The sequence below is a fragment of the Macaca thibetana genome, chromosome 3, assembly GCF_024542745.1.
Source record: "Macaca thibetana thibetana isolate TM-01 chromosome 3, ASM2454274v1, whole genome shotgun sequence".
Lineage (NCBI taxonomy): Eukaryota > Metazoa > Chordata > Mammalia > Primates > Cercopithecidae > Macaca > Macaca thibetana.
In genome coordinates this window covers 20,516,676-20,530,585 of record NC_065580.1, presented here as the reverse complement: position 1 = coordinate 20,530,585, position 13,910 = coordinate 20,516,676, and the positions used below count along the sequence as shown (strand labels likewise).

The window sequence follows — 13,910 nt, the reverse complement described above, 5'->3', positions numbered from 1 at the left end:
GTTCCTTAAAAGCTGCGCCATTTTTTGAGTGAAAAATGTGCTTAACTTCTGATATCAGCATAGAGAGGTGAGGGAGGGAGGGAATAAAATAAGAGGGAGGGAAGAAATAAAAAAGAATCTTGAAGTTATGAATTATTTGGGGATCAGTATTGAGGCTTATTTTTACTTAATGATGCTATATTTATGCAATAAAAACATTAGCCAATCTGTATTAATTCCTGGGAAAACGAACCTTTAGTCACTTTAAAAAGCACATCACTGACTTTGAAAATTAACTTCACCTTTTTCATTGGGGAACCCTTTAAAAATTTCCAACTTGCACAAGAACTTCCCTCCCTTATTCTTCATACTCAGTCATTCATTCTAAAGATGAGTAAAATTAGGTTGCAATATCCATGCTGCCTCCAGAGTACCTCTTTCACACAGTATTTTTAGAAAATTATTTCCTTGTTTGCTCTTCAGTACCTCCACTCCTTCCTCCTGTGACCCTCCTACCATATTTACCCCTCCTACAAGACCAGGTCTCCAGTAATGAAACGAGTTTTCCAAGCAGTTACTTAATTAACGGCATAGAGTAGACAAGTGAGGTCCCGCCCCCTAGGAGGAGCTAACACCGCGGACCGAATCAGGCGGATGGTCGATAACAAATGAACCCTCAATCTTTTCAGAGGAGAAAACACACACAAAGGCCCAATCAGAGACCGCGGCTCCAGGAGTCCAGAGGGGGCGGGGCTGGACAAGCACCACCCACTTCCCAACCTCCCGCCGCGGCCGACAGAGCCTCGCGGGCTCCGACAGGTCCCGCCCCCTCGCCAGGCGCGGCTGCTATTGGGCGGCGGGCTCCTCGCCGAAGCCTCAGTTGCTGGGAGAGGGAGGGCGGGGGCGGGGCCTGAGGTGGGCTTGGGGAGCGATGAAGAGAAAGGCGGGGAGGTAAGGGCGGGCTGGGCGTATTCGACGAGCGCAGCGGCGGTTGGCGTAGCGGACGGGGTGCAGCCTCCCCGGTGTGAGGAACGGTCTCCGCTGACAGATCCCCTTCTTCCGGCCGCGCCACTCGGGAGGCGGATCCCCTGGGCCTGAGGAGGCTTCCCCCGCCCGGCTTGCTTTCCCTCCCTCCCTGGCGCTGCCGCGAGTCCACCGAGCGGCCTCTGAGGAGCAGCCGCAGGAGGAGGAGGAGGTCGTCGGGGGCGGCGGGCGAAGACCGCGCTCTCGCTTCCCCGGCGGCGGCGGGGGCAGGACAATGGAGGTGGCTGTGGAGAAGGCGGCGGCGGCGGCGGCAGCAGCCTCGGCGGCGGCCTCCGGGGGGCCCTCGGCGGCGCCGAGCGGGGAGAACGAGGCCGAGAGTCGGCAGGGCCCGGACTCGGAGCGCGGCGGCGAGGCGGCCCGGCTCAACCTGTTGGACACTTGCGCCGTGTGCCACCAGAACATCCAGAGCCGGGCGCCCAAGCTGCTGCCCTGCCTGCACTCTTTCTGCCAGCGCTGCCTACCCGCGCCCCAGCGCTACCTCATGCTGCCCGCGCCCATGCTGGGCTCAGCCGAGACCCCGCCGCCCGTCCCTGCCCCCGGCTCGCCGGTCAGCGGCTCGTCGCCGTTCGCCACCCAAGGTGAGAACCGGCTGCGGCCGCGGGGGAGCCCGGGGAGAGGGCCGGGAGGGGGCGGGCGCCCTTGTGCAGCGCGACCCGCTGTCATGTCGCCGCCGCCCGGGGTGCGCGGCGGGGGAGGGGCGAGCAGGAGGGTCTGTGCTGGCGACGGTGACATGGAGGGCCCGCGCTCTGCGGCGTGCTGCGCTCGGCCAGCAACTTCCCCGGGCGCTGTGGACTTGACCGCGCCGCCGCCGCCGCTCCGCGTTCTCTACAGCTGGGCGGCCCCTGCCAGCCGCACTTTTGCAGACCTCTGCGGAGTCTCCTGCAGCCGGAATCTCGGGTTCTTTGCCGCCTGCATCCAGTTAACTGCTACCCGCCCGCTGCCTCCACAAAGCTTTGTCCAGGTCCATATGATCCTGATCATCTCGTCTATACCCACGTTATTTGAGCTGGAGGGGAGAAGGGAGGGATGAAGATGAAGTGATGGTGACTTTCTTTCATGACTGATTGCAGATCGGATGTCATTTATTTCTTATTTTGCATGTTTGGGGCTCTTTACCTTAATGAGTTCCCAATTCTTTTCCCTCTCCTCTGCTAGGGACAAAGGAACCAAGAGACGTTGTTTTGTTGTGTGTCTCTTTCAAGGGTTTTATTTTGAGACGGTGAAGAGAAATAATGCAAAGTGATTTGGGGTGCAGGGTTTCCTGGTATTTTATAGATAAAGCTAGAAGTTACTCTTCTCTTTGTGGTGTTTATTACTGTAGAATTAGACTTTTGACAGGTGTTCCCATTGCTAACTTTAACAGGTTTGAAACATTTAAAGTAAGTTTAAGTGGATACGGTTTTGGGTAGAACACTTGGCAGTTTTTAAATTTTATTGCAAATATTTGAGCACCTCTTTTTAAAAAAATACAGTGTAACTGGAAGAGCATTTTTAATACTTTTTAGAGGGAATAGTTGATTTAGTTTGAAATAAAATGCTAATTTTACGCTACGTTAAGGGAAGTGTGAAATGGATACTTTAGATTGTGGTCCGAGACTCATTTATTTAACTGCATGTTAGGCCCAGTATCCACTTGTAGGAGACAGTTTTCCATGCGTGTCCGTTTCTTCACTCTTGCCAGCACCCTTGCCAGGAAGATACTGACTGCCCTTTGTTTTTGTTTTTCACGGATATTATCTAAAGAGCAGCCTTCGATAGTGTCTTCCACCAGAGCAAGAGGCAGGGATACGTATTATCCAGTATAATAAGAATAATGTCTCCCTCTGGAGCGAAAGGGTAGGCATGCTTACTGCCCATCTTAAAAGATTAGGGTTCCCTAAGCTTAGGGTTCCTCTCCTGTAGAGAAGGAACTGCCTGTGTAGATGTCAGCTGGCTCTCTTCACGTTGACCGGTGGGAACCTGGAGTTCCGAGAACTAGTGCAAAAATCTTGATGCTTTGGCTTATGCTGTTCCTGTGAGTAAAAAACAAACTGCCCTGTGTCTCTGACCCTTGAGTGTCTTCTATCACCATCCGTGAAACTGGTAAGGTTGTTAGCTTGCAAGTTGAACAAACTCTAAGATCCTTCACACTAGTTTGCTCTGAAGAGGCCCACTACTGGAAAGTTCGAACAGGTGAAAGCTTAAACCTTAGTTCTTGTTTCTTTGTTTATTTTGAGACGGAGTGTCGCTCTTGTTGCCCAGACTCAAGTGCAATGGTGCGATCTTGGCTCACCGCAACCTCTGCCTCCCGGGTTCAAGCGATTGCCCTGCCTCAGCCTCCCGAGTAGCTGGGATTACAGGCATGCGCCACCACGCCCGGCTAATTTCGTAATTTTTTTTTTTTGGTAGAGATGGAGTTACTCCATGTTGGTCAGGCTGGTCTCGAACTCCCGACTTGAGGTGATCCGCCCACCTTGGCTTCCCAAAGTGCTGGGATTACAAGTGTGAGCCACCGTACCCCGCCTGTTCTTATTTCTTAGACGCATTTTAAGGTTGGTTTTTCCTTCCTCCCTGCCTACCTTCCTACCTTCCTACCTCGCTTTGTCCTTCAGGCTGGAATGCAGTAGCACGATCTCAGCTCACTGCAACCTCCGCCTCCCGGGTTCAAGCAATTCTTGTGCCTCAGCCGGGCGCCACACCCGGCTAATTTGTGTGTGTTTTTTTTTTAGTAGCGATGGAGTTTTGCCATTTTGGCCAGGCTGGTCTTGTACTCCTGACCTCAGGTGATCCACCTGCCTTGGCCTCGCTAAATGCTGGGATTACAAGCATGAGCCACCCCGCCCGGCCTCTTCCATTTATATTTTAAATGGTTAAACAGGCTAGTAGCCAATTAAGATCTTAATTGTGCATTATTATAGAATTAAGATATATTGTTTGCCTGGCCATGACATACGGACTTGAATTAATGAGAACATGGATCATAAAGTTATCATCCTCAACTCTGAGACAAGTTTGGGATTCCATACTTCTCAAAATGTTCTACGTAATTACAATCTGAATATTTTTTATCTTTATGCTCTATTGTAAGCAAGAGTTCAAAGAAAGCATTTAAATTGGGAGATTTTTTGTTTTTATACTAAGAAAAAGGTTTTAGGCCGGGCGCGGTGGCTCAAGCCTGTAATCCCAGCACTTTGGGAGGCCGAGACGGGCGGATCACGAGGTCAGGAGATCGAGACCATCCTGGCTAACACGGTGAAACCCCGTCTCTACTAAAAAATACAAAAAACTAGCCGGGCGAGGTGGCGGGCGCCTGTAGTCCCAGCTACTCGGGAGGCTGAGGCAGGAGAATGGCGTAAAATCCGGGAGGCGGAGCTTGCAGTGAGCTGAGATCCGGCCACTGCACTCCAGCCTGGGCGACAGAGCGAGACTCCGTCTCAAAAAAAAAAAAAAAAAAAAAAAGAAAAAGGTTTTAACAAATTATACTTTAAAATAACCTCTAAAAAGGATTAAAATTATCTTTAATAAATTAAAAATGCTGTCCTGAGTCTTAGTGACTTGGGTATTTTCTCCCTTTATCTCTCCTTGCATACTTATTTTAATACTAGCTGAAGCAAAAGTTTAGACATTTCTTAACTAAATAATGGGTTCATTTGATCTAACCATTTCTTCATTTTCCTAATGAATTTGTGAGTATGGGCATCACAAGTCAAGTAATATCTATTACAGAAGGGTTAAGTAGGTAGTTGGGATGGAGAACTGTGTGAGCCTTGGGGTAAAATGATAGGAAATGATATGGAGTACAAGCAGGGGGGCAGACTCTTAGCTATAGCACTTTGTCATGTGAGTGCAGGGCAAGTATTGAAGGATCTTTTATTTATTTAATGCAAATTCTGAATCTGGATTTTTAACAAAATTTTTCTAGTATTAGGTATTGTCAAGTAATTAAAAATGTGAATATTTATACACATAAATATATATACACACAGACAATTAATTTATGGGCCCATGCTATAGGCCAAACAATAGGTGTGTTGAGGCCAAATATGTTACAGTTCATACACTTTTTAGATTTCAAAAACTGGAGATTTTCAAACTTTAACACCGCTAGAATCACCTAAAAAAAACTTAGATTTTTAGGCTCCTCCCTCCTTTAAGTCCGATTCTACCTAGTCTGGCATACTTACAGAATTCTAGAGTATAATACAGTTATACTCTAGAATTGTTTCTTTAACACAAGCAGTATTCTAAAACTGTTTCAGATCTAGTTTCCCTTTATATAAAATACTTTTTAATGCTCTCTTTGTCATCCTAAATGAATTTCATGGGAAAAAAAATCCTTCCTAACACATTTTTCTTACAAAAGTAAACAATGTTTGAACTGTTTTAAAGGAGAAATAAAATGAAGCAAATAACAACAGAAAAGTATAATTTATAAATGCTTAGATACAATTACACTGGCCACCAAGCTCCCATTGAGAACATTTGTTTTAAAACTTTGGTTTAACTGTCTTTTTTTCTCAGGCTACATGTTGGAAGGAATGAGGGTGAATGACCACAAGCTAAAATTGGATGACTCCTTCAGTCTTAACTGTCATTTTGTTAGTATGCAGTTATATCTAGGAAAGAGGCAAAACTTGAGAAAATGGATTTTCTTTTATGTACATTAAGAAAACAAACTGATCTTAGAGAAATGTTATGACATTGTGTACTATTTAGTGTTAACATACTGTTTGGCTAACGAGTGGCGAACTGAGAGTTTGAGAGCAGTTTTTCCCTCCATACCTAAAAGACAATACTGAAGAGCTATTTTTAACAAATACTGAGAACGTAACTTTTGAAAGGTATCACATTATTTGTCTAGAGAGGGTAAAATATAAGACTAAATCCCTTTTCCAAGATTTCTTTACTAACTGGCAGTATACAAGATATGTAACTATTCTGGGACTGATTTCTTGGCAAAAAGTATAAATCATCTCATGAGTGCAAGCTTTAATTCCAAAGGATTAATATTTAAGAATGATCTGTGTTACCTGTCAGTCCTATACATGGTTTATTCACCTGTTGGTAGAAATCAGTATTTTTAAAATTTGGGGCTATTATGAATAAAACTTAAAGGTATTTGTCATTTCCCTGAGTAAATAACTTAGAATTGGAGTTTATTTTTATGATAAATGTATGTTTACACTGCTTGTATTACTTTATAGTCCCTCCAGCAGTTCCCTCCAGAGTTTGTTCACTCTCCCCAATTTGGGTATTGTCAGTCTTAAAAAAAAATTTTTTTTTTTTTTTTTTTTTAGACGGAGTCTCATACTCTGTCACCCAGGCTGGAGTGCAGTGGTGCAATCTCGGCTCACTGTAACCTCCGCCTCCCAGGTTCAGGCAATTCTCCTGCCTCAGCCTCCCAAGTAGCTGAGATTACAGGCACCTGCCACAACACCTGGCTAATTTTTTTTTGTATTTTTAGTAGAGACAGGGTTTTACCATGTTGGCCAGGCTGGTCTTGAACTCTTGACCTCAGGTGATCCACCCGCCTTGGCCTCCCAAAGTGCTGGGATTACAGGCGTGAGCCACTGTGCCCAGCCTGTTATTCTTTTAAATTTTAACCATTGTAGTAGGTGAGAAAAGCTATCTCATGGTTTTGGTTTTCATTTTTCTGATGAATAATGATGAGCATCTTTTCTTGTGCTTAGTAGTCATTCTTTTTTGGTGAGATTTTGGCTTGTCTTTTGCAAATTTCAAAAAATTAGGTTGTTTGCCTTTTTTTTTGTTTTTTTTTTTTGAGACAGCATCTTGCTGTGTTGCCCAGACTGGAGTGCAGTGGTGCCATCTCAGCCCACTGCAACCTCCACCATGTTGCTCAGGCTGGTCTCTCAACTCCTGAGCTCAAGTGATCCATTCTTCTCGTCTCCCAAAGTGCCGGGATTATAGGCGTGAGCCACTACGCCTGGCTGGGAGTTTGCCTTTTTATCGAAAAGTAAAGTTCTTTATATATATTCTGTATCCTGGTCCTTTGTCAGATACATGTATTGCAGGTATTGACTCTGGCTTGCATGTTCATTTTCTTGGTGTCTTTTGAAGAGCTAAAGGTTTAAATTTTGATTAAGTCTGCTTTATCAATTTATTTTATGGTTGGTGACTTTTGTGTCCTATCAATTTTTTGCCTACCCCAAGTTTACTAAGATTTTCTCCATTTTTTTAACCCAGCATTTTTATAGTTTTAGCTTTAAAATACAAACCTGTAATCCATTTTGTGAGTTATTTTTTGTGTGAGGTTGAGGTTCATTTTTTTTTTTAACTGTATGTTAAAACACTATTAAAGAGAGTGCTTTTTCATTATATTATTTTGGCATTTTTATACAAAAATCAACCATCTGTGTGTGGTCTATTCTTTATTGATTTGTCCATTCAGCTAATACATAATGTTTTTTGATTATAGTACTCTTCTCACCCAATTTTGAAATTTGACAGTTTGTTCTTTTTCAAAATTGTTTTGATTTTTTGAAGTCATTTGCATTTCTTTATACATTTTAGAATCTTTCAGTTTCTACACAAAAGTCTGTCATGGTTTTGATTGGAATAACATTGAATCTAGATATCAATTTGGGTAAGGGGGAAATGTGTTTTGTTTTGTTTTGTTGTTGTTGTTGTTGTTTTTGAGACGGAGTCTTGCTGTGTTAACCATGCTGGAGTGCAGTGGCGCGATCTCTGCTCACTGCAATCTTTGCCTCCCATGTTCAAGTGATTCTCCTGCCTCAGCCTCCTGAGTAGTTGGGACTACAGGCGCGCGCCACTATGCCCAGCTAATTTTTGTGTTTTTTAGTGGAGACAGGGTTTCACCATGTTGGCCAGGATGGTCTCAATCTCTTGACCTCGTGATCCCATCCGCCTTGGCCTCCCAAAATGCTGGTATTGACAGGCGTGAGCCACCGCACCCGGCCAAAATGTTCTTAACAATATTGATTCTTCCAATCTGTGAATATGTTTTATCTCTTAAATTCTGAGCACTGTTTTATGGTTTTCATTGTAGCATTCTTGTACAGTTTTTGTTTACATAGTATAAATATTAAATATTTTATAATGTTAAATGATACTGTATATATTTTTAAATTTTTCATTTCAAACTGTTGGTAGTATATTGAAATACGATTATTGGTTGCATCCCATTATCTTGCTAAATTCGATTATTAAATATAGTTTTTTTTTTTGTTTTGAGGACTCCTTAGGATTTTCTATGTGGTCTACAGGGAGATAGCTTTACTTCTTTCTATTCTTAATAATTTATGTCTTCTTATTGCACCAGCAAGGACTCCAATACAATATTGACTAGAAGTTGAATTTCAGTATTAAATGAGGGAGGATTTCCTTGCCTTATTCCTCATCTTAGGAAAACACTCAATTGTTCACCATTAATATGTTAGCTGTTTTCTATAGATGCCCATTATCAAAATGAAGAAGTTCTCTTCTATTTTTAATATGCTGAGAATTTTTATTATGAATGGGTGATGAATTTTGCCATGTACTTTTCCCGTGTCTATTGAAATGGTCATGCAGTTTATCTCCTTTTTTTGTTAATGTATGAATTGCATTAATTTTTAGATGTTAAATCAGTCTTGCATTCTTGAGATATTGGTTTTGCTCGCTTGGTTTTGCTACAGGTATTTTGAAGCTTTGATGAATTGCCTGCCCTTTTTTAAGGTGAAATGTTCTTTGTTTCCTATAATGCTGTGTTATGGTCTACTTTGTCTGATATTAATGCCATTTTTAAAAATCTGTTTGTTTGAATGGTATATTTTTCCCATGCTTTTACTTCTAGCTTTTTAAAGTGCCTCTTATAGATAGCATATAGTTGTCTTACTTTTTTATCCCAGCTTTTAATTTTTGCTTTTGCTTAATCCATTTATATTTTATGTAATTGTTGGTATGGCAAGGTTTAAGACTGACATCTTTTTATTTGTTTTCTCTTTGTTCCTGCTTGGCCTCCAGTATCTTTGCTTCTCTCTCAATCCCTTAGCAGCTGCTCTCTGGTAAACTTCCCATGGACTTGCTCTGCACATGCGTAGTAGCCTTCAGCCAAGGACTTGGCAAAACCCTTACATAGACTACTGGCACCCTTTCTCTGTTCAGCTCCCTTCTCCCAAGTGCTTTGCCTTGTATATTCCATCTGGTTCGCAATCCCCGAATTTCTCTGGCTCCTTTGCTATGTTCTTCGTTGGCTGTAGCTCCATGAACCACCAAGATAGTCCTCAGTTAGAGAATCAAGATTTAGGGGACTTACTCACCCGAGCTTCTCTTTCCTCATGGATCACAGTACTGCATTGCCTTTTGTCCATTGTCTGAAAAGTTGCCTCAGGTATTTGTCCTGGTAATATACAGTAATTAATGACAGGAAAGCTTGTCTCAGTACTAGTTACTCTATCCTGGTGGAAAGTTGATGTCAGAAGAGTGCTTTTTAATTTCATTGTACCTTTTTAAATATACCCAAATGTGGGTAATTTGTAAACTTTCATTTTTAGGTCTCTAGATTTCTCTTTTTAATTTTTCTTCTAGAAGTTAAACTGTCACCTAGATACACAAGTTTCTCAAATTTCTTTCTGCAATGTGACGTTGACCCCTTTCTCAATTTTTTTATTTTTTTTGGAGACAGCGTCTCGTGCAGTGACCACTACAACCTTCACCTCCTCAGCCCAATCATTCTCCTGCCTCAGCCTCCCAAGTAGCTGGGATTACAAGCACATGCCACTATACCTTGTTAATTTTTTTGCATTTTTAGTAGAAACAGGGTTTTACCCTGTTGGCCTTGAACTGCTGACCTCAGGTGATCCACCCTCCTTAGCCTCCCAAAGTGCTGGGATTACAGGTGTGAGCTGCCACACCCTTTCTTAATTTTACTCCCGCATTTTGAATGTACACTTAGACCAGTATTCTCCAAAATGGCATGACTGAATGCCATTATATTTTATTCTATAATGTAGTGTGGCACACCACATTATGCAATACAATATCCATTCAGGTGAGGGAAGATATTAGAACTTCTTTTCAGAAATTGAGCTTTGAAGTACTTGATATATAGTTTGTCACAGTCACATAAATAAGCATGTCAAGTGGCTACATTTCACATATACTGAATAGAGTATCCTGAGAAAAGGGATTGAGGCTGCCTCAAGCCCAAATGGTATTTGTGTGAGTTAGAAAAAAGAGTCCTCTTGACATATATAGGACCAAAGGATGTGTGCCTTAGGAAGTGGAATGTGGACCCCCATTTGCCTGTAAGTCCCCGTTTCCCCTCAAGTCAGGCAGTCCCTTGGACTGTGTAAGCTATCTAACTGTACACAGCTGCCCTAGAGGTAATGGGATTTTGATACTGCAGACTGTTGTTTCTTTTTCTCTCCTACAAGTTATAATTTTTTTTTTTTTGAGATGGAGTCTCGCTCTGTTGTCAGGCTGGAGTGCAGTGGCATGATCTTGGCTCACTGCAACCTCTGCCTCCTGGGTTCAAGCGATTCTCCTGCCTCAGCCTCCCAAGTATCTGGGAGCATAGGCACGTGCCACCATGCCCAGCTAGTTTTTATGTTTTTAGTAGAGATGGGGTTTCCATATTTTGGTCTGGATGGTCTCAATCTCTTGATCTCGTGATCTGCCCACCTCAGCCTCCCAAAGTGCTGAGATTACAGACATGAGCCGTCACACTCAGCCTTTGTAACATAATTTTATATGTACTTGTGTAAGTAGGTTTATGGGTTTTAATATCTGTTTTTAACTAAATGTCTGTCAAAAAATAGAAGATTATGGTAGGCCATTACCAGGCCTCTGGCATAAAACCCTTAATCTCATTTCCTAGGGAAGTCCCAAATGGAGGCTGCTCACAAAAGCCCCTTAATTTCAGCAGTTTGGTAAGTCCCTAAGTTGTAGGATATAGGGCACGTGTACAATAACCATGAAAAGTGATCCCCTGTTTCAGTTAACAACAGAAACAATTCCGTTTAAGTCTGTAACTTCACCAGTGTTGTATAGATGGATGTATACCTGTCATTCTTGGGACCTGAATATGCAATTAGCTGACAAGGGGGTTAGCTGGCAAGGGAGATCCCTGTCCTATAGAAAGCTGTAGCTGTTATTGTCTCATTTTGTGTTTCATTCTATCAGTGTGTGGAGTTGATGGAACTTTAATTTTTCACCAGCTTTAAATTATTTGAATCTTTGAAGTCTTATTTTTAGTTATGATAAAGATAGTATTGCGTTGCAGGTACAATAGCATTAAAGTGGCAGAGCTAGCACTTTATAGGCTCTTATCAGTTTTATTGTGAGGTTAACAACTGATTATCTAACCAGATCTAACAAGAAGTGGGCCTAAAAGTTCAAAATTAATGATTACTCTTTGAAATTGACTGACATCCTCCATTACAAATGATGGACCATGCATTAAGTGTATACTGCATCTGAAAGCATTAGTTGACAATAGTGTGAAGCTATCTTGATTAGCAAAACATTTAAAAATATTTATTTCATCTTGATTTCATTCCTCATATGTTTTATGCTTACATGATTTATTATGTATAGGATGTACTAGCACTATAGTATATGTACATGTTCAAATATTTGTGTCTAAAATAACATAAACATAACTTACCTGAATTGCCTCAATATTTTTGCTTTTTGTGTGGTCTTTCAAAACCTTTTCAAATGCCATATCCTCTTTGACATTATGAAACCACCTTCTCAAAAACTTCTGATTTTTTTCTAATATAAATAATCTATAGGTTCTCATCTCATAGTGTAATACATTTATTTATTTTTACTTTATTTATATTTTTTGAGACAGAGTCTCACTCTGTTGTCCAGCCTGGAGTGCAGTGGTGCAGTCTTGGCTCACTGCAACCTCTGCCTCCTGGGTTCAAGTGATTCTCATGCCTCAGCCTCCCCAACAGCTGGGATTACAGGTGTGCGCCACCACACTTGGATAATTTTTGTATTTTTAGTAGAGATGGGGTTTCGCCATGTTGGCCAGGCTGGTCTCAAACTCCTCACCTCAGGTAATCCTCCTGCCTCAGCCTCTCAAAGTGCTGGGATTACAGGCATGAGCCACCACGCCCGGCCTGGTATAGTACATTTAAAAGAAAAATGTCTTCTATAGGAATTAGGAATCCTGACTACCAGATCTTTATTTTGTTTTGATTATGGGTGAAGAGTCTCCCTGGTATCTCTTACCAAAGGTAGCAGTGTTTTACAGGGTCATGCTCCTCCTGCAAGGTCAAGTAAGAGAAGACTAAAAAAAGAAAAAAAAACAACCATGGAAAAGCATATAGGTGGAGAGATAGATATTGGAAGCCAGACAGGTTGAACAATGAAAGGGAGATGAAGAGACATGGTTGGAAAGTTAGGCAACTCTGAAGTGGGGAGGAAAGGGGTAAGGTAATACTTAAGGGGAGAAAAAAAATAAGAAGTTGAGGAAGATTTCTTTCTTTTTTTTGTATAAATTGGAAAGGCTTAAACACATTTAAATGGACATGGAAAGGATCCATGAGAACTATTGAATATACTAAAAAAAAAAAAATTTGATGAGGCTTCTGAGAAAGTAGAAAGGCATTGATGTAAGGCATGAGTAGAGATGGGTGACTCTGGATAGGAGACACACTTTGTCTTGTGAACAGGAGAGAAGGTAGGAATAGGTGTTAAGTACAGGTATGTGTGTCCTCAAAATGGATGGAATTTCTGTATTCTGAGCCCCCCACTGATTTCTCCCTTAAATAGAAAGTGAGGTCATCTGCTGAGAGTGAGAGGGTAACAGGAGTGGAATAAGGTTGAGAAGGGAGTTTTGAAGTTGACCAATAAAATGTAGTGTTAGTGCAGGTTGCGTTGAGGCTTGTTTGCTGCTAGAGACCGTGAATTAACAGCGATAGCTGTCTGTCTTCTTATAGTGCTATCTAGTGCCTCTTTGAAGCAGGGTGTTTTAGGGCAGTGCTGCTCAAGGCATGATCCACAACCTATTAGGGTCTGAAACAAGATAAGGAGCTTGCCACAGAATGTTAACCAGTGTACTGCTTCCTTCCTCCAGCTGAACTAAATGTCAGCTGAACTAAATGATCTTGGTTGGTTTACATTCTGACACAAGCTCTTAAATTTTTTATTTTTTTTTAGTAGAAACAGGGTCTCATTTTGTTAGGTTGAACTCCTGGACTCAAGCAGTCCTCCTGCCTCAGCCTCTCCTGAATGGTCCCTTATGATGGTTAATAATTCTTTATGTTGTCTGGGTGCATTGGCTCACGCCTATAATCCCAACACTTTGGGAGGCTGAGGCGGGCGGGTCACCTGAGGTCAGGAGTTTGAGACCAGCCTGGCCAACGTGGTGAAACCCCATCTCTACTAAAATTACAAAAATTAACTAGGCGTGGTGGCATGTGCCTGTAGTCCCAGCTACTTGGGAGACTGAGGCAGGAGAATTGCTTGAACCCAGGAGGCGGAGGCTGCAGTTAGCCTAGATCATGCCACTGTACTCCAACCTGGGCAACAGAGCAAGACTCTGTCTCAAAAACATGATGATAATAATTCCTTATGTTAAACTTCATTTGAAATTAATGTGTGGTTTCTCTCTACTTACTGTATGCAAACTGATGCATCATTTTGGGCAACAGTGATTTGTCTTTTTCAGTGCCTTACATTGAGAAACACATGATTGTCATTCTGTCCTGTTGTTAGTGTTGGCCTTGATCACTTGTTTAAGGTGGTGACTGCCAGATTTCTCCACTCTAAAGATATCTCCTCCTCTCCTTTTGTAATTAACAAATAACCTTTTAGGAGATACTTTGGAGTCTGTGTGAATATTCTGTTCCGAGAAGACTTAGATTGCTGATTCTTGCGTTTATCAGCTATTACTATGATAGTACGAAATGGTTTTTCTGTCACTCTATGCT

At 42.2% G+C, this 13,910-nt stretch overlaps 1 protein-coding gene across 2 annotated transcripts in view; it reads left to right on the top strand.

Annotated features, from left to right (window-relative positions):
* Nucleotides 1-879: 879 nt before the first annotated feature.
* TRIM24 (tripartite motif containing 24) overlaps nucleotides 880-13,910 on the top strand; it is a 125,431-nt gene continuing 112,400 nt past the window's right edge. For both annotated transcript variants that reach the window (XM_050785010.1, XM_050785009.1), the window contains exon 1: nucleotides 880-1,601. In XM_050785010.1, the coding sequence (XP_050640967.1) occupies nucleotides 1,238-1,601 (364 nt within the window). In that variant the 5' untranslated portion in view covers nucleotides 880-1,237. The remainder of the gene's footprint in view (nucleotides 1,602-13,910) is intronic.